This window comes from Molothrus aeneus, chromosome 29, assembly GCF_037042795.1.
Source record: "Molothrus aeneus isolate 106 chromosome 29, BPBGC_Maene_1.0, whole genome shotgun sequence".
Classification (NCBI taxonomy): domain Eukaryota; kingdom Metazoa; phylum Chordata; class Aves; order Passeriformes; family Icteridae; genus Molothrus; species Molothrus aeneus.
In genome coordinates, this window is record NC_089674.1 from 723,097 (window position 1) to 749,838 (window position 26,742).

A 26,742-nucleotide genomic window follows, 5' to 3' on the forward strand; every position below is an offset into this window, starting at 1 on the left:
CCTGGGCACCCCCAGATGGCACCGGGGGTTTGGGTTTGGCTTTTCCTTTGCAGCCAAATGGGGATGGAACGGGGAGGAAAGGACATGGAAACCAGAGGGGTGAGCACCAAGGGGTGCTGGAGATGTGGAGTGGGTTGGGAGGGAGCTCAGAGCCCACCCAGGGCCACCCCTGCCATGGGGGGACACCTTCCACTGTCCCAGGGCGATCCAGCCTGGCCATGGGCGTGGATGGGCACTTGGGCACCTCTAGTTCCTTTTGAATTTTAATATTTTTTTAAATTGTTTAACTTTAATGTTTTGTTTCAATTTTAATATTTTAATTTTAATTTTCAATTTAATTTTAATTTTTCATTTTAAAGTGTTTTATTTAAATTTTAAATTTAAGTTTGAAACATGTAAGTTTAATTTAAATGTTTTAAATTTAAATTAAAATTTTAATTTTTTAAAGTGTTTAATTTAAATGTTTTTATTTTTATTTTCATTTTCAATTTAATTTTACTTTTTTTTTTAATTTGAATTTTTGGTTTCATTTTTAAATTTTAATTTTCATTTTTTTGTTTTAATTTTAAATTTAATTTTACTTTTTAATTTGAATTTTTGTTTTCATTTTTAAATTTTTATTTTTATCTTCATCCTAAATTTAATTTTTATTTTTTAATTTTTCAATTTCAATTAGAACTCTGCAGACAGCTGAAGGGGCTGCATGTTTTGCTCCCTTTTCCCTCAGCCAGGCTCTGGAGCAGCCCTTTCTCAGCTGTGTCACGGGCAGGATGTCACGAGGCCTGAACGGAAACTCTGCCTGAGCCCTGGGCTCAGCCCAGGCTGGGCCCAGCAGAGCTCAGAGCTCAGCCCAGGCTGGGTCACCCCACAGAGCTCAGCCCAGGCACCCCAAACCTGCCCTGGGACACCCCGGGAGCCCCAGCCTGGGCAAGGAGAACAGCAGGATTGCCTCTGGAAATCTGCATTTTTCCAGGTCTAAAAATGCAGAATAAATTGGCACAGGATGTGGGGAAAGCAGGGTGAATCTGCATTTTTCCAGAATAGTGAATATTGCTGAATATTGAATATTGCCGAATAGTGAATATTGCTGAATATTGAATATTGCCAAATATTGAATATTGCTGACTATTTTTTCTCCAGGAAATCCCTCAGGAAGGAGAGCACAGGGCAGGGAATAGGGAATGTGAGTTTGGAAATCACGGCGCACCCACGGCACTGAATGAAAGTCCCCCCAGGTAATGGAATTTATATTTATTTAACAGTAACATACAGTATATAAATAGGGTAAATACTTTAAAATATACAATATTTCACATTCGAACATTCGGTCAAAGGAAGGCAACTCTACGTGTGCAGCTAGAACTGGAACCAAAACCAAAGCACAGAGAAAGAACAGCCAGGGCTGGAGAGCAGGGGCTGCACAGGAGCACAGAGCTGCCACCGGGGCTGCCACGGGGCCTTGGGGACAGAGCTGTCCCCAGGAGGGGCCACCAGCACCCAGCCAGGGCAGGGGGACAGGGCAGGGCCCCCCAGCCGGGCCTGGGCGCTGCCTGCACACAGGGGACACAGGGGACACTCCCTGGAGGGGACATTCCATGGAGGGGACACTGGGATGGCACAGCCCAGCTCCGGGGGATGCTGCAGGACCTCAGCTCCCCTCGAGAGCTGCTCCTCAGCTCAGGGGCACTGCTGGACCCAGGGAGTTCTGTTTAACCCAGGGAATCCTGTTTAACTCCAGGAATTCTGTTTAACTCCAGGAATTCTGTTTACCCTGGGAATCCTGTTTCACCCTCGTAACTCAGTTTCACCCTCGTAACTCAGTTTCACCTTGGTAATTCAGTTTCACCCTGGGAATCCTGTTTCACCCTCCTAACTCTATTTAACCCTGGGAATTCTGTTTCACCCTGGGAATCCCGTTTCACCCTGCTAACTCTGTTTAACCCAGGCTGATCCCAGGTCTGGTGCCTTCCTGAGCAGGGCCAGCCCCACCTGGGCTACAACCAGGCAGGGAAAAGCAAAATTCCCACCCAGATGTCCCCAGGCCTGGCCCAGCCTTGGGTCAAACCCGTGTCCAAACCCAAAAAACACCTGGGGGTGCCCAGTGTGCCATCCCCACGGGCACTGCCCCTCCCTGGCTGGTGGCTCCACACCTGGGACCTTGACAGGGGCTCCTGTCCCCTCCTCCCAGCTGGCAGCAGCTGCCCTGCCCTGCTCTGAACCTTTGCACCTTCCCTGCTCTGAACCTTTTCCTGTGCCAGGCTGAGCCCCAGCCCTGCAGACCCCACCCCTGAGGTCACTTTGTCCCCACATTCCTCAAGTTCAGCGTCCCCAGGGCCCTGCAGGGCTCCTGCACATCCCTGGGCAGCAGCAACAGCCAGGGCCAGGCCAGCAGCTTCCATGCTTCCCAAATCCCCATCCCAGATCACACCTGCAGGACGTTCCCTGCCCATGGCAAAGGAGGAGGGACAAGATTTAATCCCCCCTCCATCCCAAACCCAGGGTCCCACTCAGCCCCCCAGCCCTGTCAGCTCGGCTGCACGACCTGCAGACAGCCCCAAACCCCAGCTCCATCCCTGCCTCCACTGTTCCCACCCTTCAATGGCTTCTAAGGGATTTTTCCCATACAGGAAACCCTCCCCAGGCAGCTCTGCCCGTGAGGAGCAGCCCGGGTTTGCAGGGAGGGGCAGGAATAAAACTGGTCAGGGAATTTCTGATCAGGGAATTTCTGATCAGGGCATTTTCTAATCAGGGTATTGCCTGATCAGGGAATTGTCTGATCAGGGAATTTTCTGATCAGGGAATTTTCTGATCAGGGAATTTTCTAGTCAGAATTTTCTAATCAGAGAATTTTCTAATCAGGACATTTTCTGATCAGGGCAGTTCTGATCAGGGAATTAATTTCTGATCAAGACATTTCTCATCACAGAATTCACTTTTGATCAGGACATTTTTCGTCACAGAATTCATTTCTGACCAGGCCATTTCTCATCACAGAATTCATTTCTGACCAGGCCATCCTGGCAGGCCAGCCCAGGCAGAGCTGCTGCTGCTGCTCCCTCAGCTGCTCCCTGGAGCTGCTTTGCCCTCCAGTGCCCACAGGCAGCACTGACAGCCCTGCCCCAGCAAAGCTCTGCCCTGCTGCTCACAGCAGGAGAGGAACTAAAGGGTTAAAGCAGACGAGCAGGAGACTAAAAACCCACCGGGGATTTCTCACTAAGGACAGAGCACAGCTTGGGGATATTTATCAACACTGGCGCTTCTGCCTGGGCATTTGGGCAAAGGGCAGGAGCACCCAGGCAGCCCCAGCCCCCCTGGCACTGCCCCACGCTAAACACAGCCCAAATATTGCCCTGGGCAAGGTGGGAGCACCTCTGTAATCCTCTGCAGTTTCTGTGTCAGGGGCTTGCACCAACACCTGCTCCATGGACAGAAAAGAAATAAAACCTAATTGCAGCTGTTAGGGAGCAAGCACAGGAGAAATCACAACCAGGAGAAATGGGTATGAACACCAAAGCCAGTCCTGGAGTGCCCAGGGCAGCAGAAATTGAGCAACTGAGCAGAGCCTCCTGTGCTTTGCATCCAACACCTGCCCAGGGAGCAGAGCCCAGCACAGCCCACAGGCGTGCAGGAGAGGGGCTGCACCTCTGCTGTGTATTTACACACACTCAGCGTGGGAAAAGCTCTGAACTTGGGGCATTTTCAGGTGGTTGGTTCTCTGTTGATGCCAAGCAGGTGCAGGGGCTCATGTGTGGCTGAAGGTTTGTGGCAGCAACTGCTTGAAAACTCCAATGTATTTATTATTTCTGCATGAGCTCTCCCTGTCACTTGTTCCCTGGGCTAAAACAAGGTAAAGTTTCTCTCTCCCATGCACAAACTATGGAAAGAAGGAAAATCAGAGTCCCCTCGTGTTTGCACGAGGGGTAAATGGGGATATTTTCACTATCTGGTAACAAAAAAAAAAAAAATAAAAGGAAAGTTTTACAATCTTTAGGGCTCTCTCGTTTTTAAATAATAAAAAAGTATGACAAAATAAAGGAAGGTACTTCATAAAACCTGCAGCTATAAAGTACAAACTACTTCTGACAAGATTCAGTGAGCAAAGCAGGACAGAAGCCTGCAGAGAAATGAACCCAGACTGAAATGCAACACAGACCTTGGTAAACTCAGCAGCACGACTTCTACAACTCAAGTAACAAACAGACATGATCCCTGAAAGAACACAAAACCCCCAGCTGCAGCAAGGAAACTGCCTGGACACTGCTCCCAGGCTCCTTCACACACCCCAGTGTGGGCTTTCCAAGCTTGGAGAAATGAAGAAGTGTGGTTTCTAAAGGTTATTGAATTAAAGGTTTCTAAAGGTTATTGAATTAAAGGTTTCTAAAGGTTATTGAATGGGGGAAACAAACCGAGGTGTTTAAAAGTTGTTCTCACCTGGCAGGAATTGCTCAATGAAACTTCACTGCTCTTTAAATCTCGTTTGCTTCCACGGGTTCTGGGGGAATCTGAAGCTGCCACTCCCTGTGCCCAGCCTGCTCCTGCTCGGAGTGGCCACAAAAATCTGATTTGCCAGGACAGAAGGGAGGGAATGTGAGAGGCACTGCAGGAGCAGCAGTGAGAGCAGCTGCAGGGGGAATGGGCTCACACAGGATCCTCTCCCCTGTGCAAGGAGACTCCCACGGGCAGGAATCTGCCCTGGGACGATTCCCCAGCACCCCCAGCACACGAGGAGGGTCCCAGAGCTGCCCCCTGAGCAGGAGGCTCAGAGCAGTTTGAACACTCCTGCTCCACCCACCCCTCACCTCCTCCTCAGCTACAAACCCCACATTTGCTCGTTTGAACCAAAGCTCTATAAATATATTATTTAGAAAAAAATAAAATAAAATAAACCACAAATGCCAACATTTACCAAGAAAGGAAGAAAAAGTTACAGTGAAATGAGGCCTTGTTATTGTCTTAAACCAGGGAACTCCCTGGAGGAGGCCTGTGTGCTCTCAGTCCTGCTCCAGGCTCCTGCCTATGCGTCCTCCAGGCTGGCCAGCACTCCCCTGTCCACCAGGTGAGCTTTGAGGGTGTTGAAGATGTGCAGCTGCTGCTCTGGCCTCAGGGTCAGGAACTGCTGGATCAGTTTGCTGGGGTTGGGGCCCCTGGAACACAAAATCAGGGTCAGCAAAGGCTGCAATTCCAGCAGAATGTTCATTGCTGTGCTCTCCAGCCCCCTGGGAGCCTTTTTATGCTGACAGGGTTTGAATCTCTCTCAGGTATTTCTCTGAGAGAGATTCAAAACCTGGGCAGCAAAAAAAGGTGAAATATCTGAAAGAAATTCAGGGCAGCAGGAAAATTTAACATCTGACAGAGATTCAAACCTGGGCAGCAAGAAAAGATGAAATATCTGACAGAGATTCAAACCTGGGCAGCAAGAAAAGGTGAAATATCTGACAGAGATTCAAACCTGGGCAGCAAGAAAAGGTGAAATATCTGACAGAAATTCCAACCTGACTGCATTTTTTAACAGAACACTGGCTCCTGTGAAGGGAAAGCTGCAGTGGAGGAACCCCCACGATGGGCACTCACCCAAAGTGCCCAACACAAAGAGAACAGCAGAAAAAACCCTCCAAGGAAACCCTGCCAGGTTTCAGTGCTTTAAGCACAGGACCAGTGAGGTGTGTGTGTATCACAGCTGCCTATAAACACAATGGGTTTCTAATAAAAACAAAAGAACAGAGAGCTGGATCAGCCTTCCTGAGGCGTGCAATGGCCCTGTTACCTGATGAAGCTGGCAATGTAGACGTTGACAAAGGTGGCCATCAGGTACTGGCAGTCGAAGCGATCCATGATGCCCCCGTGGCCTGGGATGGTGTTGGCAAAGTCCTGCCAGGGCAGAGGGGTGGCACTGAGCCCTGGTGTCCCCGCACACCCCACTCAGCCCTGCCCCAGTTCCAGAGCCACACCAAGGAAATTTGGTTTAATGTCTCCCTGCTTCTGGAAGTTTCTCCTTTATGGAGCTGCTGGAGCCTGAGGGGCAGCGGGGCTCGGCTCAAAGGTCAGGGAAGGGAAATGTTTAAAATGTTTGTCTGCTGCCACCCTGCCCTGCCTTTCAAGGCATCCGAACTGAGCACAGGCTGTTTGTATGTGAAACCGGCCTGCAAGGCACCAAGGGAAACCTCAGATTGCAAAATTTCCTGCCTGGCTCTTCCTGCCCCCACCTGCACCACAGCAGGGTTTGGAATATCACAGTTACAACCTCAAGGTCTCTTCCCTTTTGGTCAAAAATCCAAATCCTGCTCCAGCATTTTCTCTGTGTCTGAGCAAACCTCCCTTCCCTGGAGCTCTGGGATTGCCTTGAGGAGCAGCACCCACTTTGGGTCACCTCCCCAAAACCTCAGTGACCTCCCCAAAACCTCAGTGACCTCCCCAAAACCTCCATGCTCACCTTGATTTTGAAGGCCCTCTTGAAGCCGCTGGCGAAGAAGCCTCCGAAGGGCCCGATGAGGGAGGCGAAGGTGGACAGGGCGATGCTGTGGATCTGGAAGGGGTACATCCTCACGGTCCTCTGCTCACAAACACACAAACAAACACACAAAAAAATACACAGAGCACCTTCAGAGCCTGCCCTGATCCCTGCCCCTGCAGTGCCTGCCCTGCTCCCTGCACCTTCAGAGCCTGCCCTGCTCCCTGCCCCTGCAGTGCCTGCCCTGATCCCTGCCCCCAGGCTGGAGCTCAGGGCGCTTTCAGGTGGGCTCATGTCCCAGCAGATCTGGGATCTCTGGAACTGGGGTCATGTCCCAGCAGATCTGGGATCATTCCTTTGGGATCTCTGGAACTGGGGTCATGTCCCAGCAGATCTGGGATCATTCCTTTGGGATCTCCAAACACGCCTGCCCTCCCCTTTGCTGTGACCCCACAGAGCACGGCCCTGCCCCTCCCGGGGTGCTCCCAGCCCCAAGCAGAGGCGGGGAGCAGAGCAGCCCTACCCAGCCCAGCACGGAGTGCAGCAGCCCAGGGATGTTGTACTCCTGCAGCTGGAAGAGCTCGGAGGGCTCGCAGTCCACGGTGAAGCTGTTGGTGTCGTTGTTGAACTCCACGGGGCAGGTGAAGCAGCGGTACCCCGACATCACGTAGGACAGCTCCAGGGAAAGAGGGAAAAAGCACAGTTGTGGTTTCCTCAGGGGTTTGTCAGGGGAAAGAAAGGCTGTGCAAGGAGGGGAGGGAGAGGGAAGAGCTCTTCTTGTATTTGTGGGAACGATGGATCTGACTCCATGTTCTCTGAAGGCTGATTCATTATTTTATGTTGCTATGTTGTATAAAGAATGCTATACTAAACTGTACTAAAGAACAGAGAAAGGATACTTAGAGAAGGCTAAAAAGAATAATAAAGCACTGGAATGCTCTGCCCAGGGAGGTGGTGCAATCACCATCTCTGGGTGTGTTTAAAACACCACGGGACATGGCACTGGGTGCTAGAGTCTGGCTGAGGTCTTGGGGCACAGGTTGGACTGGATGATCTCAGAGGTCTCTTCCAACCCCATTATTCTGTGATAAGAATGAAAACTCTGACTCTTTCCAGAGCCTCCACACAGCTTGACCCTGACTGGCCAATAAATCAAAATAAATCCCATGAAACCAATGAACAATCACCTGTTGGATAAACAGCCTCCAACCAAAGCAGCAACCACAGGAGAAGCAATGAGGAAATTATTGCTTTCCTTTTGCTCTGAGGCTTCTCAGCTTCCCAGGAGAGAAATCCTGGGCAGAGGGATTCTTCCAGAAAATGTGACTGCCACAGGCTCTCCCGGGCTCATTAAGGAGATTAATTGTGGTAATCACATATCCCCTGGACAGAGAGACAGAGCTGTCCCAGGAAGCCCTGAGAAGCTGTGAGAGAGCTCAGAGATTCAAACCCTGGCAGCACCACAAAGGTGAAACAGCTGACAGAGCCTCAAGCCTGAGTGCATTTTTAACACAACACCCTAAGAAGGGAAAGCTGCAGCGGAGGAGGCTCCACCATGGGCACTCACCAGCAACCCAAAGAGAACAGTGGAAAAAAATCCTCCGATAAAACCCTCCCAGGTCTTCTTTGGGGAGAGCTGCCGGAGAGAGCAGAGAAATAAAAATATATTAAAAAACGTTCAAATGATTGATACTTCCTCACCTGTGAGCTGCTGAGGCCACACAAAGGAGTTTGGTCAGAAGGTGACCCCAACACCTCAGTGTGAAATGGCTCAGCCATGGTTGGGTGGCACACACAGGTAAAAATGTATTAAAAAAAGGTAAAACTCTGTTGTAAAACACAGTTCAGGCATTACTGCTCTAGCTAAGTTGTTCGAGTAAGTTCCCATGAAAATAAAATCCCATAACAGTAAAACCCTGCTTATCCCCACTAAAAAATAATTATAAAAGTCAATTAAATTCAATTGAAGTAAATAAAATTCAGTAAAATAAAATAAATTGAATTGAATTTTATTGAATTGAATTTTATTGAATTGAATTGAATTTTATTGAATTGAATTGAAATTAAATTCCATTAAATTAAATTCCATTAAATTAAATTCAATAAAATTCAATTACATTAAATAAAATCCAATAAAATTCAACAAAATTAAATTAAATTAAGATAAATTAAATTAAATTAAATTTCAGCCTCAAAGAGTGGGATGCAGGTTTAATTTGGAGACTTGCTTCAGCCCCACAGAGGCCCCAGAGCAGAGCTGGGGGAGCCACAAGGAGCCCAAATCCCCATTTCTGCCCCCAATCCCCATTTCTGCCCCAAATCCCCATTTCTGGCCCCAATCCCCATCTCTGCCCCCAATCCCCATTTCTGCCCCAAATCCCCATTTCTGGCCCCAATCCCCATCTCTGCCCCCAGTCCCCATCTCTGCCCCCCAATCGCCATTTCTGACCCCCAATCCCCATTTCTGCCCCCCAATCCCCATCTCTGCCCCCAATCCCCATTTCTGCTCCCAATCCCCATTTCTGCCCCCCAATCCCCATTTCTGCCCCAATCCCCATCTCTGCCCCCAATCCCCATTTCTGCCCCCCAATCCCCATCTCTGCCCCCAATCCCCATTTCTGCCCCCCCAATCCCCATTTCTGCCCCCAATCCCCATTTCTGCCCCCAATCCCCATCTCTGCCCCCAATCCCCATTTCTGCCCCCAATCCCCATTTCTGCCCCCAATCCCCATCTCTGCCCCCAATCCCCATCTCTGCCCCCCAATCCCCATCTCTGCCCCCCAATCCCCATCTCTGCCCCCAATCCCCATCGCTGCCCCCCCAATCCCCATTTTTGCCCCCCCAATCCCCATTTCTGCCCCCCAATCCCCATTTCTGCCCCCAATCCCCATTTCTGCCCCAAATCCCCATTTCTGCCCCCAATCCCCATTTTTGCCCCCCAATCCCCATTTCTGCCCCCAATCCCCATTTCTGCCCCCAATCCCCATTTCTGCCCCCAATCCCCATTTCTGCCCCCAATCCCCATTTTTGCCCCCCAATCCCCATCTCTGCCCCCAAACCTTGATGAGCGGCGTGCGGCCGAAGAAGAAGCCGAACATGTAGGCCATGATGTCGTTGCAGATCACACAGGAGATGGGCACGATGAACCTGGGGGCCAGCAGGGTTTGCACAGAGCCCCTCGTTATTCTCAGTGGTTTTAAGAATTCATAACAATCAGTAAAATTTAAAATAAACATGAAATTCAAATATTTATTCTGTATTTTTAAGTTAAGTACGGACTGAAGTTCTAGAATAGAGATGACGTGGTTGAGAGAGAGATTGAACCAGGAGTAAGCTTTGATAAGTTTTAAAATGTAGTTTTGCAAAAAGATTGAGTGTTTTAGAGAATTAGAATTGTGAAAGATGCATTGTGATAAGAATATGTAGAGAAAAATGTAAGTGATTGGTGTTAGAAGTAATAGTGGCATTGTGTAATAAAAGTTAACAGATCAAAAACCTGTATCGATTAAAAAATAGATTAAATTTATTAGGGCTAGAGTAAAAAGATTCATTTAACTCAATAATTAATTTGTCAGTAAGTTAATTAATAAAAAGCAATTATTTACATTGTTTCTATTATTATTTATTCTTTTAATTAATTAAAATTGAGTATAAAAATAATTAATTAAATAGAATCATTAATATAATTAATAATTATTGATAAGAATTATTAATAAATCAACACATTCTTTATATAATTAATTATTTCATTTGATTAATATTGATATTACCAAATTAATTTAATTCATTTCTTATTTATTAACTTATTGATTATTGATACATAGTTAATAATTACTATTTATTTACTATATACAGAGGGATTCTATGAAAACCCAGATTTTTCAGGCTGCACAACCCAAACCAGGGCAAACTCACCAGATCATCCCTTCAAACAGGTTGTGGATGATGAGGTGGGACTGGGTGACCACGATCAGCAGCGTCACATGGGTCCAGCCAAACTGCAAGAGAGGAGAGCACCCTCACAGAGCTCAGGAATTTATTAATTACCTGTGGTTTGGTAATCAGCCAGAGAAACAGCACAGGATCCCTTGTGCTGAGTTATTCTGGCCTGGGATCCCCCAAGAACATCTCAGTGCTGGAGGAAGATCTGAGCAGGAAGGTTGGGTTTGACTGCCCCATTGAACCCCAAATTCAGCCTCAGCAGACCCCAAATTCAGCCTCAGCAAACCCCAAATTCAGCCTCAGCAAACCCCAAATTCAGCCTCAGCAGACCCCAAATTCAGCCTCAGCAAACCCCAAATTCAGCCTCAGCAAACCCCAAATTCAACCTCACCAGACCCCAAATTCAGCCTCACCAGACCCCAAATTCAGCCTCAGCAGACCCCAAATTCAGCCTCACTAAACCCCAAATTCAGCCTCAGCAAACCCCAAATTCAGCCTCACCAGACCCCAAATTCAGCCTCAGCAGACCCCAAATTCAGCCTCACCAGACCCCAAATTCAGCCTCAGCAGACCCCAAATTCAGCCTCAGCAAACCCCAAATACAGCCTCAGCAAACCCCAAATTCAGCCTCAGCAGACCCCAAATTCAGCCTCAGCAAACCCCAAATTCAACCTCACCAAACCCCAAATTCAGCCTCACTAAACCCCAAATTCAGCCTCAGCAAACCCCAAATTCAGCCTCACCAAACCCCAAATTCAGCCTCACCAGACCCCAAGTTCAGCCTCAGCAGGTCCTGAAGTTAACCTCACCAAACCATGAATTTTAACCTCACCAAACCATGAATTTTAACCTCACCAAACCATGAATTTTAACCTCACCAGGCCCTGAACTTTAACCCCAGTAAAACCTGAATTTTAACCCCATCAGACCCTGAATTTAACCCCAGTAAAACCTGAATTTTAACCCCATCAGACCCTGAATTTAACCCCAGTAAAACCTGAATTTTAACCCCATCAGACCCTGAATTTAACCCCAGTAAAACCTGAATTTTAACCCCACCAGACCCTGAATTTAACCCCAGTAAAACCTGAATTTTAACCCCATCAGACCCTGAATTTAACCCCAGTAAAACCTGAATTTTAACCCCATCAGACCCTGAATTTAACCCCAGTAAAACCTGAATTTTAACCCCATCAGACCCTGAATTTAACCCCAGTAAAACCTGAATTTTAACCTTACCAGGCCCTGAATTTAACCCCAGTAAAACCTGAATTTTAACCCCATCAGACCCTGAATGTAACCCCAGTAAAACCTGAATTTTAACCCCATCAGACCCTGAATTTAACCCCAGTAAAACCTGAACTTTAACCCCACCAGACCCTGAGTTTAACCCCACCAAAACGTGAATCCTAGCCCCAGCAGAGGCCGGGCTCCCCCTGCAGCCCCTGCACCTGGAGCTCACCATGTAGAACTGCAGGCGGTAGTGCTTCTTCACCAGGCTCAGCACGAACATGCAGAACCCTGGGGAGAGACAGGGGCACAGTCAGAGCCCAAACTCCTGCTGGGCAGCACCTCAGGACACAGCCTGTGGGCCACCACCCTGCACAGCTGCTGGGGAATAAAATAACACTGCATTGTAGATCATTTTTATATATATTATCATGGGTTTTTTTCATAAAAATATATTTTCAAGTAAAATGTTATTTTGTATTTAAATAAATTAATAAGTACATACTATAAATACTTATACATAATATATATTATATATTTTAAATAAAATATATGTTTTAATAAAATATTATTTTATATTTAAATGAATATATAAGTCGATATAATATACACCTATATTTTTTAAAATATATATTTAAATAGGTATTTTATGTTTAAATAAAAATAAAATAAAAATAAATATTATATATTTTTTATTTTTGAAATATAAAACATATATTTAAGTAAAATATTATTTTATATTTAAATAAAAATAAAAACCTATTAATATATATTATATATAGATATATATTTTTCTATTTTTTAAATGTAAGATATATTTTTAAGTAAATTATTATTTATATTTAAATAAAATAACAACTATACATAATTCTTTATATATTTATATATAAATATATAATAAATATATAAATAAATATTATATATAAATATATATAACTATACATAATTCTTTATATATTTAGTATGTCTATACATATACATACTAAATACATAAAGAAGATATGAAGATTTTAGGGTTTTCCCCTCATTGTAAAGATTTCCCACTATTACAGAAAGATTTATAACTTCCAGCATGCCTGGGGAGCAGAGGAGATTTCCTGCACTGTGGGCAGATTTCCCCCCCAGCCCAGATGTGCCCAGGTGTGCCCAGCCCACCCAGGTGTGCCCAGGTGCCAGCCCAGGTGTGCCCAGCCCACCCTGGTGTGCCCAGGCGTGCCCAGGCGTGCCCAGCCCAGGTGTGCCCAGGTGCCAGCCCAGGCGTGCCCAGCCCAGGTGTGCTCAGGTGTGCTCAGGTGCCAGCCCAGGCGTGCCCAGCCCAGGTGTGCCCAGGCATGCCCAGGTGTGCTCAGGTGTGCCCAGGTGCCAGCCCAGGTGTGCCCAGGTGTGCTCAGGTGTGCCCAGGTGCCAGCCCAGGTGTGCTCAGGTGTGCTCAGGTGCCAGCCCAGGCGTGCCCAGGTGTGCCCAGGTGTGCTCAGGTGTGCCCAGCCCAGGTGTGCCCAGCCCACCCAGGTATGCCCAGGTGTGCCCAGCCCACCCTGGTGTGCCCAGGTGTGCCCAGGCGTGCCCAGGTGTGCTCAGGTGCCAGCCCAGGTGTGCCCAGGTGTGCCCAGCCCAGCCCAGGCGTGCCCAGCCCAGGCGTGCCCAGCCCAGGTGTGCCCAGGTGTGCTCAGGTGCCAGCCCAGGCGTTCCCAGGTGTGCCCAGGTGTGCTCAGGTGCCAGCCCAGGCGTGCCCACCTGTGAGGTAGAGGGCGAAGGAGATGAAGCGATGGTATTTGCTGAGGATCCTCAGCGGCTCCTCCCTCTGCACCAGCGTGAAGAAATAATCGGTCACTGTCTCCCCGTAGAAGAAATAATTCACACACAGCAGGAAATACCTGGGAGGGGGAGAAATAATTTAATTTACACACAGCTGGGGAGAATAATTTAATTTATACACAGCTGGGGAGAATAATTCACCCACAGCAAAAAGTACCTGGGCAGGGGGGGCAATAATTTAATTTACACACAGCTGGGGGAAATAATTCACACACACTGGAACTGCCTGGCCAGCTGAGAGCCCAGGTGGGAGCCCCAATGAGAGCCCAGGTGGGTGCCCAGGTGGGTGCCCCAGTGAGAGCCCAGGTGGGTGCCCAGGTGGGAGCCCCAATGAGAGCCCAGGTGGGTGCCCAGGTGGGTGCCCCAGTGAGAGCCCAGGTGGGTGCCCAGGTGGGTGCCCCAGTGAGAGCCCAGGTGGGTGCCCAGGTGGGTGCCCCAGTGAGAGCCCAGCTGAGAGCCCAGGTGGGAGCCCCAATGAGTGCCCAGGTGGGTGCCCAGGTGGGTGCCCCAGTGAGAGCCCAGCTGAGAGCCCAGGTGGGAGCCCCAATGAGAGCCCAGGTGGGTGCCCCAATGAGAGCCCAGGTGGGAGCCCAGGTGGGTGCCCTCACTCACCAGCTGAGCGTCCTGAACCAGGGCAGGTCGTAGGAGTGGTAGACGTTGTAGCCGATGGTGATGATCTCATGGAAGCATTTGATCTGCACACACATCACCTGCACGGCAAGGACAGCAGGCATGGAACCCCTGGGGCAACACCCCTGCCCTCCAGGAGACAGGAACAGAGCCCCTGGCACCTGCACAGCCCCAGCTCCCCCAGCAGCTCCACCAGCCCTGCAGAAGGCTCCCAGGCCCACCTGGGAAACTCTGGGTGGAGTTTTTCCCTCCCAGTCCCATCTGGGTGGCATTTCTGCCTCCAAATCCCATTTTTCCCTTCCAACCCCATCTGGAAAGCTCAGGATGGCATTTTTCCCTCCCAAGGGAAGCTCAGGATGGAGTTTTTCCCTCCCAGTCCCTCCTGGGATGCCGTTTCTCCCTCCCAGGCCCTCCTGGGATGCTGTTTCTCCCTCCCAGGCCCTCCTGGGATGCCGTTTCTCCCTCCCAGTCCCTCCTGGGATGCTGTTTCTCCCTCCCAGTCCCTCCTGGGATGCTGTTTCTCCCTCCCAGTCCCTCCTGGGATGCTGTTTCTCCCTCCCAGTCTCACCTGGGATGCTGTTTCTCCCTCCCAGGCCCTCCTGGGATGCTGTTTCTCCCTCCCCTCCCCTCTGCACACCCCCTTGTGCGAGTTCCAAGCCCTGACCAGCAGGTTCCCCCCAGGTTTCCCCCGTGGCAGAGGAACCCAGGATCTCTGGCCACGAGGCTGGAGCTGCCCCCAGGCTCCCCCTGCTGCAGGGAAGGCCAGGACACGTCCCTGCAGCACTCACTATTGTCATCAGGACCATGGGGCCCAGATAGATGATGATGAAGAAGAAGGTGATCATGGCCAGCGTCAGGATCCCTCTCACCCACCAGTTCTTCCATCTGGGCCAGAGAGAAGGAAAACATCAGAGGAAGGCAAGGCAGAGCAAAGCAGCCCAACAAACTCTGTGTGCACAGGAAGGAAAGCCAGCCCTGCAAACCCCACATTTCCTCTCAGTGCTGCACAGAGAGCTCGAGGTGCTGATAGAGCCTGGCTGCAGCAGCTGCAGCTCAGCCTCACTGGCTGCAGAGCTGAGCACCCCCAGGGCACTGAGGTGGGCCAGGGCAGCCCCTGCTCCTGCTCTGCAGCTTCCCCAGCCCTTGGACCAGCTGCAGGGTGAATTCCCATGAAATGGGAACCACTCCCCCTCCCCACACGGCTCTGCACCAGGACATGGCCCCTGGCTGTGGGACCCTCACTGCCTCCCTGCTGGGAAACCTCAGGAGGATGGAGAGGGCCCTGCTCAGGCAGTGATGGACAGGAGGGATGGACAGGATGGACAGGGATGGACAGGGATGGACAGGGATGGACGGACAGGGATGGACAAGGATGGACAGGGATGGACAGGGATGGACAGGGATGGATGGACAGGGATGGATGGACAGGGATGGATGGACAGGATGGACAGGGATGGACAGGGATGGATGGACAGGGATGGACAGGGATGGATGGACAGGGATGGACGGACAGGGATGGATGGACAGGGATGGATGGACAGGGATGGATGGACAGGGATGGACAGGGATGGATGGACAGGGATGGACAGGGCCCTGCTCAGGCAGTGATGGACAGGAGGGATGGACAGAGCCCACCCAGGGAGTGTTAGGACAGGATGGATGGACAGGACAGACAGACACCCAGGAAGTGTTTTTACCTCGAGGACAGGTTGGAGAGGGCCCTGTTCAGCACCTCTGGGGTGTCATCTGAGGTGGGCACTGGGGAGGATCCCCCGAACTCAGACTTGCTCTCGCTGTCTGACGCCGTCTCTCCATCCAGCCTGTTCTCAGACTCTGACTCCTGCAGCACACAGAGAGCCAAGCACCCTCAGCAGCCACCCCGGGCTGCCCCAACCCTCAGCAGCCACCCCGGGCTGCCCCAACCCTCAGCAGCCACCCCGGGCTGCCCCAACCCTCAGCAGCCACCCCGGGCTGCCCCAACCCTCAGCAGCACCCTGCCTCTGCACCACAGGGGGAGGAGAAGGAAATATCCTGGGGGTAACACATGAGAAACATCCTGAGCTGTCCCTCAGCCTCAGAGCAGGCACAGAACAGGCCCTGCACAGCCACAGATGCCTCCAGGTTCACTAATGACCATCTCCAAGTGCTCCAGGCCTTGTTAGCAGGAATCCTGACAAGGTCCCAATCCCCAGGCAGCTCTCAGGGAATGCAGCACTGCCCAAATTAGCAGGAAAAAGGTCTCCAAGTGGGCAGGCTCCAGGCTTGCAGACAGACTTGGGAAGCACTGGCAGCTTGAGGACACTAAAAATAACCCTGAGCTGATCCCCAGTGCGCTGAGGAGGAAGAGGATGGCTTATCACCCTGGCCCAGGCATCCCCAGGGCATACCTGCCCTCCCTGCCCTGCTGCACGCACTAAGTCCTGTGCTTGGGGCTGGAAAAACCCAGCAGGGGCAGTTTGCCAGGGCTGGGGAGGGGATTTAGGGCAGTCCTGGCCCTTCCCAGGGCCACTTTTCCCTCTGACCCAGAGCTCCACGGTTTGCCCCTGATTTCAGCTCCATCCTGCTCCTGGAAGGGAGGGAAGGAAGGAAAAGCCTCTCCCTGGGGAGCCTCCAGCAAGGCAGAGCCCGTGGCCTCTCAAACTCCCTGAGAAGTGACTCAGCCTGCAGGAACAGCACAGGGGGAGCCCAGCTGACAAACGCTGGCAGCTCTGCAAACAACGAGGGCATGAGGGCTCAGTGTCTGCAGAGCTCCAAAAGAACCAAACCAAACGGGCTGCCTGCAGCTGGGGCTGCTGCAGCTCTGCAGGGCGGGAGCTGCTCCCTCCCTGGAAGCAGGAAAAGGTGATTATTCCCCCTGGAATAATTAATAAATTAATTTAGTAAAGCTGAGATGTGTCAGTGGCTGCAGGCCAGGCTCTGAAATCACACAAGGACAGGGAGGCTCTGTCAGGTGGAGGAAACTAAAAATACCTGGGGGATGTCAGGGGTGATTGCCAGGGATGAGCAGAGCTCCAGAATATTGGGAAAAGGAATGCAGGAATAGAATCAGGCTGGGAATTTATCCCAATTCCCTGATTTCTGCACAAGGCATGATGGGGAGAAAGAGCAAAACCCCAAATCTCTGCCAGGGCTGCCTCTCCTGTGAAGCAGAGCTGGAAAAATCCAGATTCCTGCTCACTTTTCCTTTTTTCTATTCACGGAACCAACAGCTCTGAGCAACGTTTGTCAACAGATATTTCCCCATCCTGCAAGAAAGATACACAGAAAATCGACTTTGTCTGAGCTCTCTTTAAACAACTCCCCTCCCTCCAGCGGGTGGGGAGACATTCCTGCTCACACTCAGATGGGTTCTGTCACACAAACATCCACGATCTCAGCTGCCATGGAAACCAGCCTGCTCCCTCTCGCTGCCAAAAATCCCCTGCCCAGCACAGATCCCAGCTCAGCACCCAGCGCTGGCACACGAAATCAGCCCCAAAAATGGCATTTTTGGGGCACTTTCCTTGGAGCCAGGCACTGTTTTAGCCAAAAGCTGTGGCAGAAAATGCTACAAAATAAATGATGCAAAGGGAAATGGGGCTGCTTTTCCAGGCAGCAGAGCTGACAGCTGGAACAGGAGGGACCAAGTGCACCTCTGCTCTCACCCCTGCAGGATCAAAGCAAATGCAATTACCCTAATTAACACAGACCCTGCAGCCTCTGCCATGAAAACCCCAATGCTTTCCACCAAGGGCTTTAATTCTTAATTTACATGGGGAAACTGCCCCATTCCTGTCCCCTCTTTAACCTCAGTCATGAAAACCCCAATGTTTTACACCAAGGGTTTTAATTCTTAATTTACATTGGGGAAACTGCCACATTCCTGTCCCCTCTTTAACCTGTCATGAAAACCTCAATGCTTTCCACCAAGGGCTTTAATTCTTAATTTACATGGAGGAAACTGCTCCATTCCTGTCCCCTCTTTAACCTCAGTAACGAAAATCCCAATATTTTCCACCAAGGGCTTTAATTCCTAATTTACATTGGGGAAACTGCCACATTCCTCTCCCCTATTTAACCTCAGTCATGAAAACCCCAATGTTTTCCACCAAGGGCTTTAAATTCTGATTTAAATGGAGGAAACTGCTCCATTCCTGTCCCCCCTTTAACGTCAGTAACGAAAATCTCAATGTTTTCCACCAAGGGCTTTAATTCCTAATTTACATTGGGGAAACTGCCCCATTCCTCTCTCCTCTTCAACCTCCAGGGCATCTCCCAGAGCTGGGGATGTTCTGGGGAGGGTTCTGTGCTTCTGGGGGCGTTTCTGGGCAGAAGCACAGGATCAGGAGGGCCCAGGGAGGTGGAGCTGGAGCCTGCACAGACATTTCCATCTGCTGCTCCTGGGGAGAGCAAACAGCTCAGCCCAGAGCTTCCTGCAGGAAAAGGTTATTTTTGTCCTCAGAAGGACAAGACTGAGAGGCTGCAGCTCGCCAAGGCCGCTGCCTTCTGACCCTCAGCTCCCAAGGAGCTCACACAGATTTTTCCAAAACTTAACAAGGAAAAAAAAACCAACTCATTTTTCCTCATAATGTGGAAAAAAACCCCTCATTTTTCCTCATAATGAGGAAAAACTCCTCATTTTCCCTCATAATGAGGAAAAACCCCTCGTTTTCCCTCATAATGAGGAAAAACCCCTCGTTTTCCCTCATGAGGAAAAACTCCTCATTTTACCTCATACCAAGGGTTGAGGGACAGGAAACCTCCCTGCAGCTGCACTTGGAAATGTTGGGAAATTCTCTGTTGCATCTGGCAGCTTTGGGAAATTCTGGCAGTTTTGGGAAATTCTCTGCTGCATTTGACAATTTTGGGAAATTCTGGCAGTTTTGGGGAATTCTCTGCTGCATTTGACAATTTTGGGAAATTCTGGCAGTTTTGGGGAATTCTCTGCTGCATTTGACAATTTTGGGGAATTCTCTGCCGTTTCTATGACAGAACATCACATCCAGCCCCCCAGAGGAGCTGTTCCTGCTGCCTGCAAACATTTCACTGCTTCGTTTCCCCCTCCTGCGACTCGTTTCGAGTTTTTGCGAGGAGCAGCACGAGGTGGAGGTTCCCTCTCTCCAGGAAGGCCACCCCAGGCCAGCAGCTGGAAGGAAATAGCAGAGCAGCCCTTCAGAAGGCTCAGAGCACGTGGAAACAGGGGATGGAGAGAACTGGATTGTCCTGTGAGCTCTTCAGGGACACAGGATTGTCCTTGTGACCTTCAGGGACACAGGATTGTCCTCTTTAGGGACACAGGATTGTCCCTGTGACCTTTATGGACACAGGATTGTCCTCTGAGCTCCTTTAGGGACACAGGATTGTTCTCTTTAGGGACACAGGATTGTCCTGTGAGCTCCTTTAGGGACACAGGATTGTCCCTGTGACCTTTATGGACACAGGATTGTTCTCTGTGACCTCTTTAGGGACACAGGATTGTTCTCTTTAGGGACACAGGATTGTCCTCTGAGCTCCTTTAGGACACAGGATTGTCCTGTGAGCTCTTTATAGACACAGGATTGTCCTCTGAGCTCCTTTAGGACACAGGATTGTCCTGTGAGCTCCTTTAGGGACACAGGATTGTTCTCTTTAGGGACACAGGATTGTCCTGTGAGCTCCTTTAGGGACACAGGATTGTCCCTGTGACCTTTATGGACACAGGATTGTCCCTGTGAGCTCCTTTAGGGACACAGGATTGTCCTGTGAGCTCTTTAGGGACACAGGATTGTCCCTGTGACCTTTAGGGACACAGGATTGTCCTGTGAGCTCTTTATGGACACAGGATTGTCCTCTGAGCTCCTTTAGGGACACAGGATTGTCCTGTGAGCTCCTTTAGGGACACAGGATTGTCCCTGTGAGCTCCTTTAGGGACACAGGATTGTCCCTGTGACCTTTATGGACACAAGATTGTCCCTGTGAGCTCCTTTAGGGACACAGGATTGTCCTGTGAGCTCCTTTATGGACACAGGATTGTCCCTGTGACCTTTAGGGACACAGGATTGTCCTCTGAGCTCCTTTAGGACACAGGATTGTCCCGTGAGCTCCTTTAGAGACACAGGATTGTCCCTGTGACCTTTAGGAACACAGGATTGTCCTCTGAGCTCCTTTATGGACACAGGATTGTCCCTGTGACCTTTAGGGACACAGGATTGTCCTCTGAGCTCCTTTAGGGACACAGGATTGTCCTCTGAGCTCCTTTAGGACACAGGATTGTCCCTGTGACCTTTAGGGACACAGGATTGTCCTCTGAGCTCCTTTAGGGACACAGGATTGTCCCGTGAGCTCCTTTAGGGACAGCTGAACCCAGCCCCAGCTCGGCCCAGCCCATTTGTTGTGCACCAGCCCTGCCAATCCTCCCCATCCCAGCACACAAACATGGAATATCAAACTCCCTGAAGGTTTTCTGCTGCACAGCAAATTCCAGCTGGGATGAACAGAGCTCAAGGTCTCACCCCGTGCACAGCTGGAGCCACCCCAGGGTGACAATTGCCAGCACTTCTGTCCCAGACCACATCAGCACCACGAAGTTCCCTCAAACCTGCCCGTACAGCCCCCAGCGGGTGTTTAACTGGCACTAAAATCACATTAAAATTGCATTAGAATTGCAGAAGTGCCCTGCCTGATGATTCCATGCTGCTCAGAGCTGCACCCTCCGTGCACTAATGGAGAAAACATCGATTTGCTGCTGCTGGGGGCTGGCGGGCCTGTCCCAAACCAAGGGCACTAAAGGCAGAGCTGCTCCTCCCTGCCAGCCTGCCAACGCTGTTTGCAAAGCTCCCCTGACCCTGCACTCCTCCCGTGAGGTGACAAAGGTGACAGATGAGTCACAGAGCAACCCTGAGCACGCAGGGCTGCGTGGAGGGATGGCACAGGGACACAGGGCCAGGTTTGCTCCCTGTGCCTCTCCTGCCTGAAAATGAAACTTTTCCCTTTGCAGAAAGGCAGTGCCAGCCCTCATTAAAGCAGGAAATTCCCTGGGGTGGCTTAGGAGGTGCCAAACCCTTCCCTGAGGTTTCCTAAGGTTTAGAAAAAAAAAACCCCATCATTCCCTGGGGATGATATTTGGGGTCCCAAGGCAGGTTTGTACCCCCTGTCATTCCCTAGGGATGATTTAGGGGGTCCCAAACTCTTCCCTAAAGGCAGGTTTAGAATCTCCCTGGTTTTCCTTAGGGATGATTGAGGGGATCCCAAACTCTTGCCTAAGGGGAAGTTTGTAACCCCTCTGTCATTCCCTGGGGATGATATAGGAGATCCCAAACCCTTCCTCAAGGCAGGTTTGGAACACCCCTGTCATTTCTTAGGGACGATTTAGAAGGCACCAAACCCTTCCCTAAGGGCAGGTTGGTAACCTCCCTGTCATTGCCTCAGGATGATTTAGGGGGTCCCTAAGGGCAAGTTTTTAACCCCCCATCATTCCGTGGGGATTATTTATGATATCCCAAATTCTTCCTAAAGGCAGGTTTGGACACACACACACACACACACACACACACACACACACACCCATCATTCCCTGGGGATAATTTAGGGGATCCCTAAGGGCAGGTTGGTAACCTCCCTGTCATTCCCTAGGGATGATTTAGGGGGTCCTAGCAGGTGTTTAACCCTCCACCACTCCCTGGGGATGATTTAGGGGTCCTAGCCAGGTTTTTAACCCCCTGTTATTCCCAGGGGAAGATTTAGGGCAGGTTTTAAACTCTCCTGTCATTCCCTAGGGATGATTTAGGGGTCCTAGGCAGGTTTTTAACCCCCTGTTATTCCCTGGGGATGATTTAGGGCATGTTTTAAACCCTCCTGTCATTCCCTAGGGATGATTTAGGGGTCCTAGGCAGGTTTTTTACCCCCCTGTTATTCCCTGGGGATGATTTAGGGCAGGTTTTTACCCCGCCGTTCATGCCCCGGGCCCAGCCTGGCAGCACCGCGCTGGCCTCACCGGAGCCCTGCCCAAACCCGCTCCACGCCCAGCCCTCCTCACCCCGGGCCGCTCCTCTCGCAGCCCCGGGGGCGGGATCTGCTCCCCCGGACCGAATACCCCGAGCCCGGGCCGAGCTCCCCGAGCGCGGGGCCCTCGCAGCGGCCTCACCGCGGGCCGCCGGGACCGTGCAGTGCGCAGGGCGTGCAGTCCCCGCTCCCGCCGGTGCTTCCCGGTTCTCCCGGTGGCCCCCGTGCCCTGAGGCCCCCCGGGGCCGCTCCCTACCTTGTCCTGGGGGTCTCGGGCCCCGCCGGGGCCGCGCCCGGGCCGCAGTCGCGCCTCGCTCATGCCGGACCCGCCGCGCCGCCGCCGCCAGGGGGCGACACCGCACCGGGAAAACCGCCGCCCACCAATGGGCCGGAGGGGCGGGGCCGGAGCGCGAGGGGGGGCGGCCGCGCCCAGGCGTGCCCGCGGCGCCGGCGGCCAATGGGAGGCGTGGGATTGGCGAGGGGCGGGGCTTTGGGGTGAGGCATGGCGGCGCCCAGGTGTACCCGGATGGAGGGGGGCGCCATGATGTGTGGCGCGGGAAGGTCCCCGGGCGCTGGGAGGAGCGTGAGGAGTTTTCTTTAGGGACAAGCGGGTTTGTGTTATGGCCGCTTTTCGGTCAGCACACGATGCCCGAGGAGAGGCGCGCCACCGAGCCGTCCGTACGGCCAGGCCCCGTGTGCGGCACCGGCGGCGCTGCAGGGAACGGGCCCTGCCGCCATCGCTGCGCAGCGAGGCAGGACGCGGGCCTCTGTAACCCGCGCGGTGATTGGCCCCCGCCGCGCGAACGGGCGGGGCTAAAGGGAACAGCAGAGCTGTGATTGGCCGGAGCGCGGCGGGGCGCTGTATGTGAGCTAGGAGGGGGTTGGGCTAAAGGAGGAGAGCGGCGCTGGTGATTGGCTGCTGCGCTGCGGTGGGCGGAGCGGCAGAGTTGATAAAAGGGGCTTGGCGGACCGCCTCGCTATATTTCAGTTGTTCCGTTTTCGACTCCGTCCGTGTCGCTCCCACTGGTGCTGCCAAGATGTTCGAGGCGCGGCTGGTGCAGGGCTCGGTGCTCAAGCGAGTGCTGGAGGCCCTCAAGGACCTCATCACCGAGGCCTGCTGGGACCTGGGCTCGGGCGGCATCAGCCTGCAGAGCATGGACTCCTCGCACGTCTCGCTGGTGCAGCTCACACTGCGATCGGAGGGCTTCGACACCTACCGCTGCGACCGCAACATCGCCATGGGCGTCAACCTGTCCAGGTCAGCCGGCGGCGGGCTCTCCTGGAGCGCTGCCATGGGGCGGCCGAGCAGGCCCGGCGGGCTGTGGCGCGCAGGGCTGCGGGAGAAAGGGTGTGAGGGGAGATGTGGGGGCGAGGGGCCCTCCGGAGGTGCGAGGGGGTCCCGGGGGCGCTCGGAGCTCCCTCACTCCTTCTCTTTCTCACTCCCCCCGCATTCCCCTCACGGCTCTCGCGCCGTTTTTCGCGGCGCGCGCGGGGCGCGTCGCGGCCGTGACGTCACTGCCGGCGCCAAGTGGCGGGAAAAGGCAGCGCTGGCCGCCATGGCCCCGGGTGGGGAAGCAGTGACAGTGACAGCTTTAAACTCTGCCGCTGTCTGGAAAGGACCCGCGGAACCCTGGGCAGGTGGTGCTTCCTGCCCCGCTGGTCAGCCCTGTGAGGCGCTTCTGGAATGCTGTGCCCAGCTCTGGGTTGTGCAGCAGAGCAGAGACACGGGGCTCCCGCAGCGGGACAAAGATGAGGGGCCTGGAGCGTGTCCGTTATGAGGAAAGGCTGAGGAGACTGCTGAGAGAGGGAAATCATCCCTGTGTATAAATATCCATGAGAGGGGTCAGGATGGATCCAGCCATGGGACAGGAGGAACAGGCAGGAGCTGATCACGGGAGGTTCCACCTCGTGTATGTGGAGGAACTTTGTGGGTGAACAAGCACTGGAAGAGATCAGCCAGAGAGGCTGGGGGGTCTCCCCATACACCCCCTTTCCCTGATCACTGTGATATCCCATCCCCTCCTGCTCTCAGCTCCCAGCCCTGTGAGTGACCTCTCTTTGTCCCCTGCAGCATGTCCAAGATCCTGAAGTGTGCAGGGAACGAGGACATCATCACCCTGCGGGCCGAGGACAACGCCGACACCCTGGCCCTGGTGTTCGAGGCACCCAGTGAGTGGCATTTGGGAAATCCTTTGTTACTGGGGTGTGTTCAGGCAGCTTCAGGAGCCACAGGGATGGAGGAGGGAGGGAAATGGCAGTGGGTCCTGCAGGAATGAGAGGGGACACCTGACTCTTGGAACAGTCTGGAGATTGAAACTTGATCAAGTTATAAAATACTAAATATTACAAGCAATTTTTTTGTGAGAGGAAGGCTCTTTCAGGCTGCACACAGATAAGTTTGGCTGTACCCTTCGAGCCTGTAAAAGGCTTTTAGGGCATTCCCAGAGTTCCAGCCCTAAGGGCACAGAGGGAAATCTTACTGTCCTTATTGAGGTGGTTGTACCTGGAGGGAGTGGGCAGTGGCAGCAGTCCTGCTGACATTTGTCACTCTGCCATTTGGTGTCACTGAGCTTTGCTTCCCCAGACCAGGAGAAGGTTTCTGATTACGAGATGAAGCTGATGGATCTCGATGTGGAGCAGCTGGGAATCCCAGTAAGTAACAGCTTGGGTGACTGGTGGCACTGGTGTGGAACTGGGTTCATATCCTATCCTGGAACACAACGGCCTTGGGAGCTGGACAGCCCTGGGGCTGCCAGGGTGTCCCTGGGAGTGCCCAACCCTGGCAGGGTGGCACTGTGGGTGTCCCTGGGTGTGCCCAGCCCTGCCAGGCTGTCCCTGTGGGTGTCCCTGGGTGTTCCCAGCCCTGCCAGCTGTGCCTGTCCCCAGGAGCAGGAGTACAGCTGCGTGGTGAAGATGCCCTCGGCCGAGTTCGCGCGCATCTGCCGGGACCTGAGCCACATCGGCGACGCCGTCGTCATCTCCTGCGCCAAGGACGGCGTCAAGTTCTCCGCCAACGGCGAGCTGGGCAACGGCAACATCAAACTGTCCCAGACCAGCAACGTGGACAAGGAGGAGGAGGCTGTGAGTGGGGCCTGCAGGGCTCAGGGCTCACCTGCAGGGCCGCTGCTGTGCCCTGGGGGGGATCCTGGAACTGGGGTTGGGAAGGGCCTTTCTGGAGGTCACTGGGTGCCACCCTGCAGCGAGCAGGGACAGCTCCCTGTGGGTTATGGGGTCCCTGGGTCCCTCTAGGGTTACCCTGGGAGCTGCAGCAGAGCTGGGCAGGTGGGGGCAGCCCTGGTGGCTGTGGCTGAGCTGTGCCAGGGCTCTGCGTTGTTCTTTCTCTGCAATCCTCTCCTGCTCACCCAGGTCACAATAGAGATGAACGAGCCCGTGCAGCTGACCTTCGCCCTGAGGTACCTCAACTTCTTCACCAAAGCCACCCCCCTGTCCCCCACGGTGACACTCAGCATGTCTGCAGATGTTCCCCTGGGTGAGTGCCTGAGCAGAACTGCACCTTGCTTAAGGCTGGGTTTGCTGTAGAACCCTCTGAACACCTTTTTTCACTCTCTCCTCAGTTGTGGAGTACAAGATCGCTGACATGGGACACCTCAAGTACTACCTGGCCCCCAAGATTGAGGACCAGCAGGATGGCTCTTAACTGGAGCAGGACTGGGGGCCATCTGCTCCTGCCTGGAGGAGCAATTCCAGAGCCTTGGAGCATCCTGGGAGCACTGTAGCCGTGTCTTGTAGATATATTTGTAAATATTTTTCAACTCTCTGTTTTGCTATCCTGGTACCATTGGAAATAGGAAAGCTGAGTTTTTCTAGTCTGTTCCTGTACTCCCAACAATCTCTTGGATGCTGTTGAAGTTTTTTACTCCTTTCAGCTGCCGTTGGAGAAGAGGGGCAATATTTAATGGGTCAAGATGTATCCTGGAGTTTCCCCTGTGGAGCTGTAGTTTAGGGTTGCTGTTTTGTTATCCCACGAGTTTATGTGACCTTACTTGATTTATTTTTGAAGCTGATATTCTGATTGAAATTTGGAAAATGAAAATAAAAAATATAATTTTCTGGAGTTTGTCGTGTTTAAATGTGGGTGGGTGAATCGATCCTTTTGAAGCTGTTGTGATGTGCCCTGACTCCCTTGTCAAGGCCCAGAGTTCAGCTCTGGTCACTCAGTGTGGGAGAGGTGCTGGTCCGTTCCCTGGATGTGGCCCTTGGGGACAGGGGTCCGTGCTGCTGGAATTCATGATCCTATAAAGGCTTTTTCCAACCTCTGCCCGATTTTCAGCACATTATTTGGGAAAATCCTGAGGATGAACGCACCGCCTGAGAAGCTGTCCCCGGCGGGTGACAGAGGATGGCACCAGGTGGCAGTGCCGGCCGCGAGCGAGCCCTGCCGCTGCCCGGGAGGGACAATCCCTGCCGGGACCCGCACTCCTGGCCCGTGTCCCCAGCCCAGCCTGGAGGGGACACCCTGGGACAGGGGGCGGTGTCCCCGCCACGGCAGGGCTGGCACTGGGTGGCACTTGAAGGCCCCTCCCAGCCCAAACCATTCCAGGATTGTGGGTTCAGGCGCTGATTTTCAGCTGCCTCCCTTGCGGAGCTGTCTCCAGATCCTTCCCCCTTTACCCTCCAGCACTTCAGGAGAACGTCTGGCGAGGCACATCCTTCGTCCCAGAGTTTTTAACAATTCCTGCTCTCTCCCCCTCACCCGG

The 26,742-nt window shown here is 52.3% G+C and overlaps 2 protein-coding genes across 2 annotated transcripts; one reads left to right on the forward strand and one right to left on the reverse strand.

Annotated features, from left to right (window-relative positions):
* Window positions 1-1,236: 1,236 nt before the first annotated feature.
* CDS2 (CDP-diacylglycerol synthase 2) lies at window positions 1,237-22,359 on the reverse strand. Its single transcript, XM_066567466.1, has 13 exons — window positions 22,281-22,359; window positions 15,763-15,905; window positions 14,854-14,950; window positions 14,048-14,145; window positions 13,355-13,494; window positions 11,853-11,911; window positions 10,364-10,446; window positions 9,508-9,595; window positions 8,016-8,084; window positions 6,972-7,124; window positions 6,431-6,550; window positions 5,765-5,868; window positions 1,237-5,144 (listed from the first exon to the last, which is right to left on the reverse strand). Exons 1-13 carry the CDS (start codon window positions 22,341-22,343, stop codon window positions 5,015-5,017), a joined length of 1,347 nt encoding a protein of 448 aa, XP_066423563.1. The 5' UTR covers window positions 22,344-22,359; the 3' UTR covers window positions 1,237-5,014.
* Window positions 22,360-22,997: 638 nt separating this feature from the next.
* PCNA (proliferating cell nuclear antigen) lies at window positions 22,998-26,099 on the forward strand. Its single transcript, XM_066567467.1, has 6 exons — window positions 22,998-23,282; window positions 24,096-24,193; window positions 24,609-24,676; window positions 24,911-25,105; window positions 25,391-25,514; window positions 25,600-26,099. Exons 1-6 carry the CDS (start codon window positions 23,062-23,064, stop codon window positions 25,680-25,682), a joined length of 789 nt encoding a protein of 262 aa, XP_066423564.1. The 5' UTR covers window positions 22,998-23,061; the 3' UTR covers window positions 25,683-26,099.
* The last annotated feature ends 643 nt before the right edge of the window (window positions 26,100-26,742 follow it).

Excerpts from the sequence above, each read along its gene's own strand:
- CDS2 (XM_066567466.1), bottom strand. The coding sequence starts at position 22,343 with ATGAGCGAGGCGCGACTGCGGCCCGGGCGCGGCCCCGGCGGGGCCCGA. Across the intron at positions 15,906-22,280 it reads CCCGAGACCCCCAGGACAAG|GAGTCAGAGTCTGAGAACAG; the intron begins GTAGGGAGCGGC and ends TGTGTGCTGCAG. Across the intron at positions 5,869-6,430 it reads AGAGGGCCTTCAAAATCAAG|GACTTTGCCAACACCATCCC; the intron begins GTGAGCATGGAG and ends CTGCCCTGGCAG.
- PCNA (XM_066567467.1), top strand. The coding sequence starts at position 23,062 with ATGTTCGAGGCGCGGCTGGTGCAGGGCTCGGTGCTCAAGCGAGTGCTG. Across the intron at positions 24,194-24,608 it reads CCTGGTGTTCGAGGCACCCA|ACCAGGAGAAGGTTTCTGAT; the intron begins GTGAGTGGCATT and ends TTGCTTCCCCAG. Across the intron at positions 24,677-24,910 it reads TGGAGCAGCTGGGAATCCCA|GAGCAGGAGTACAGCTGCGT; the intron begins GTAAGTAACAGC and ends GCCTGTCCCCAG.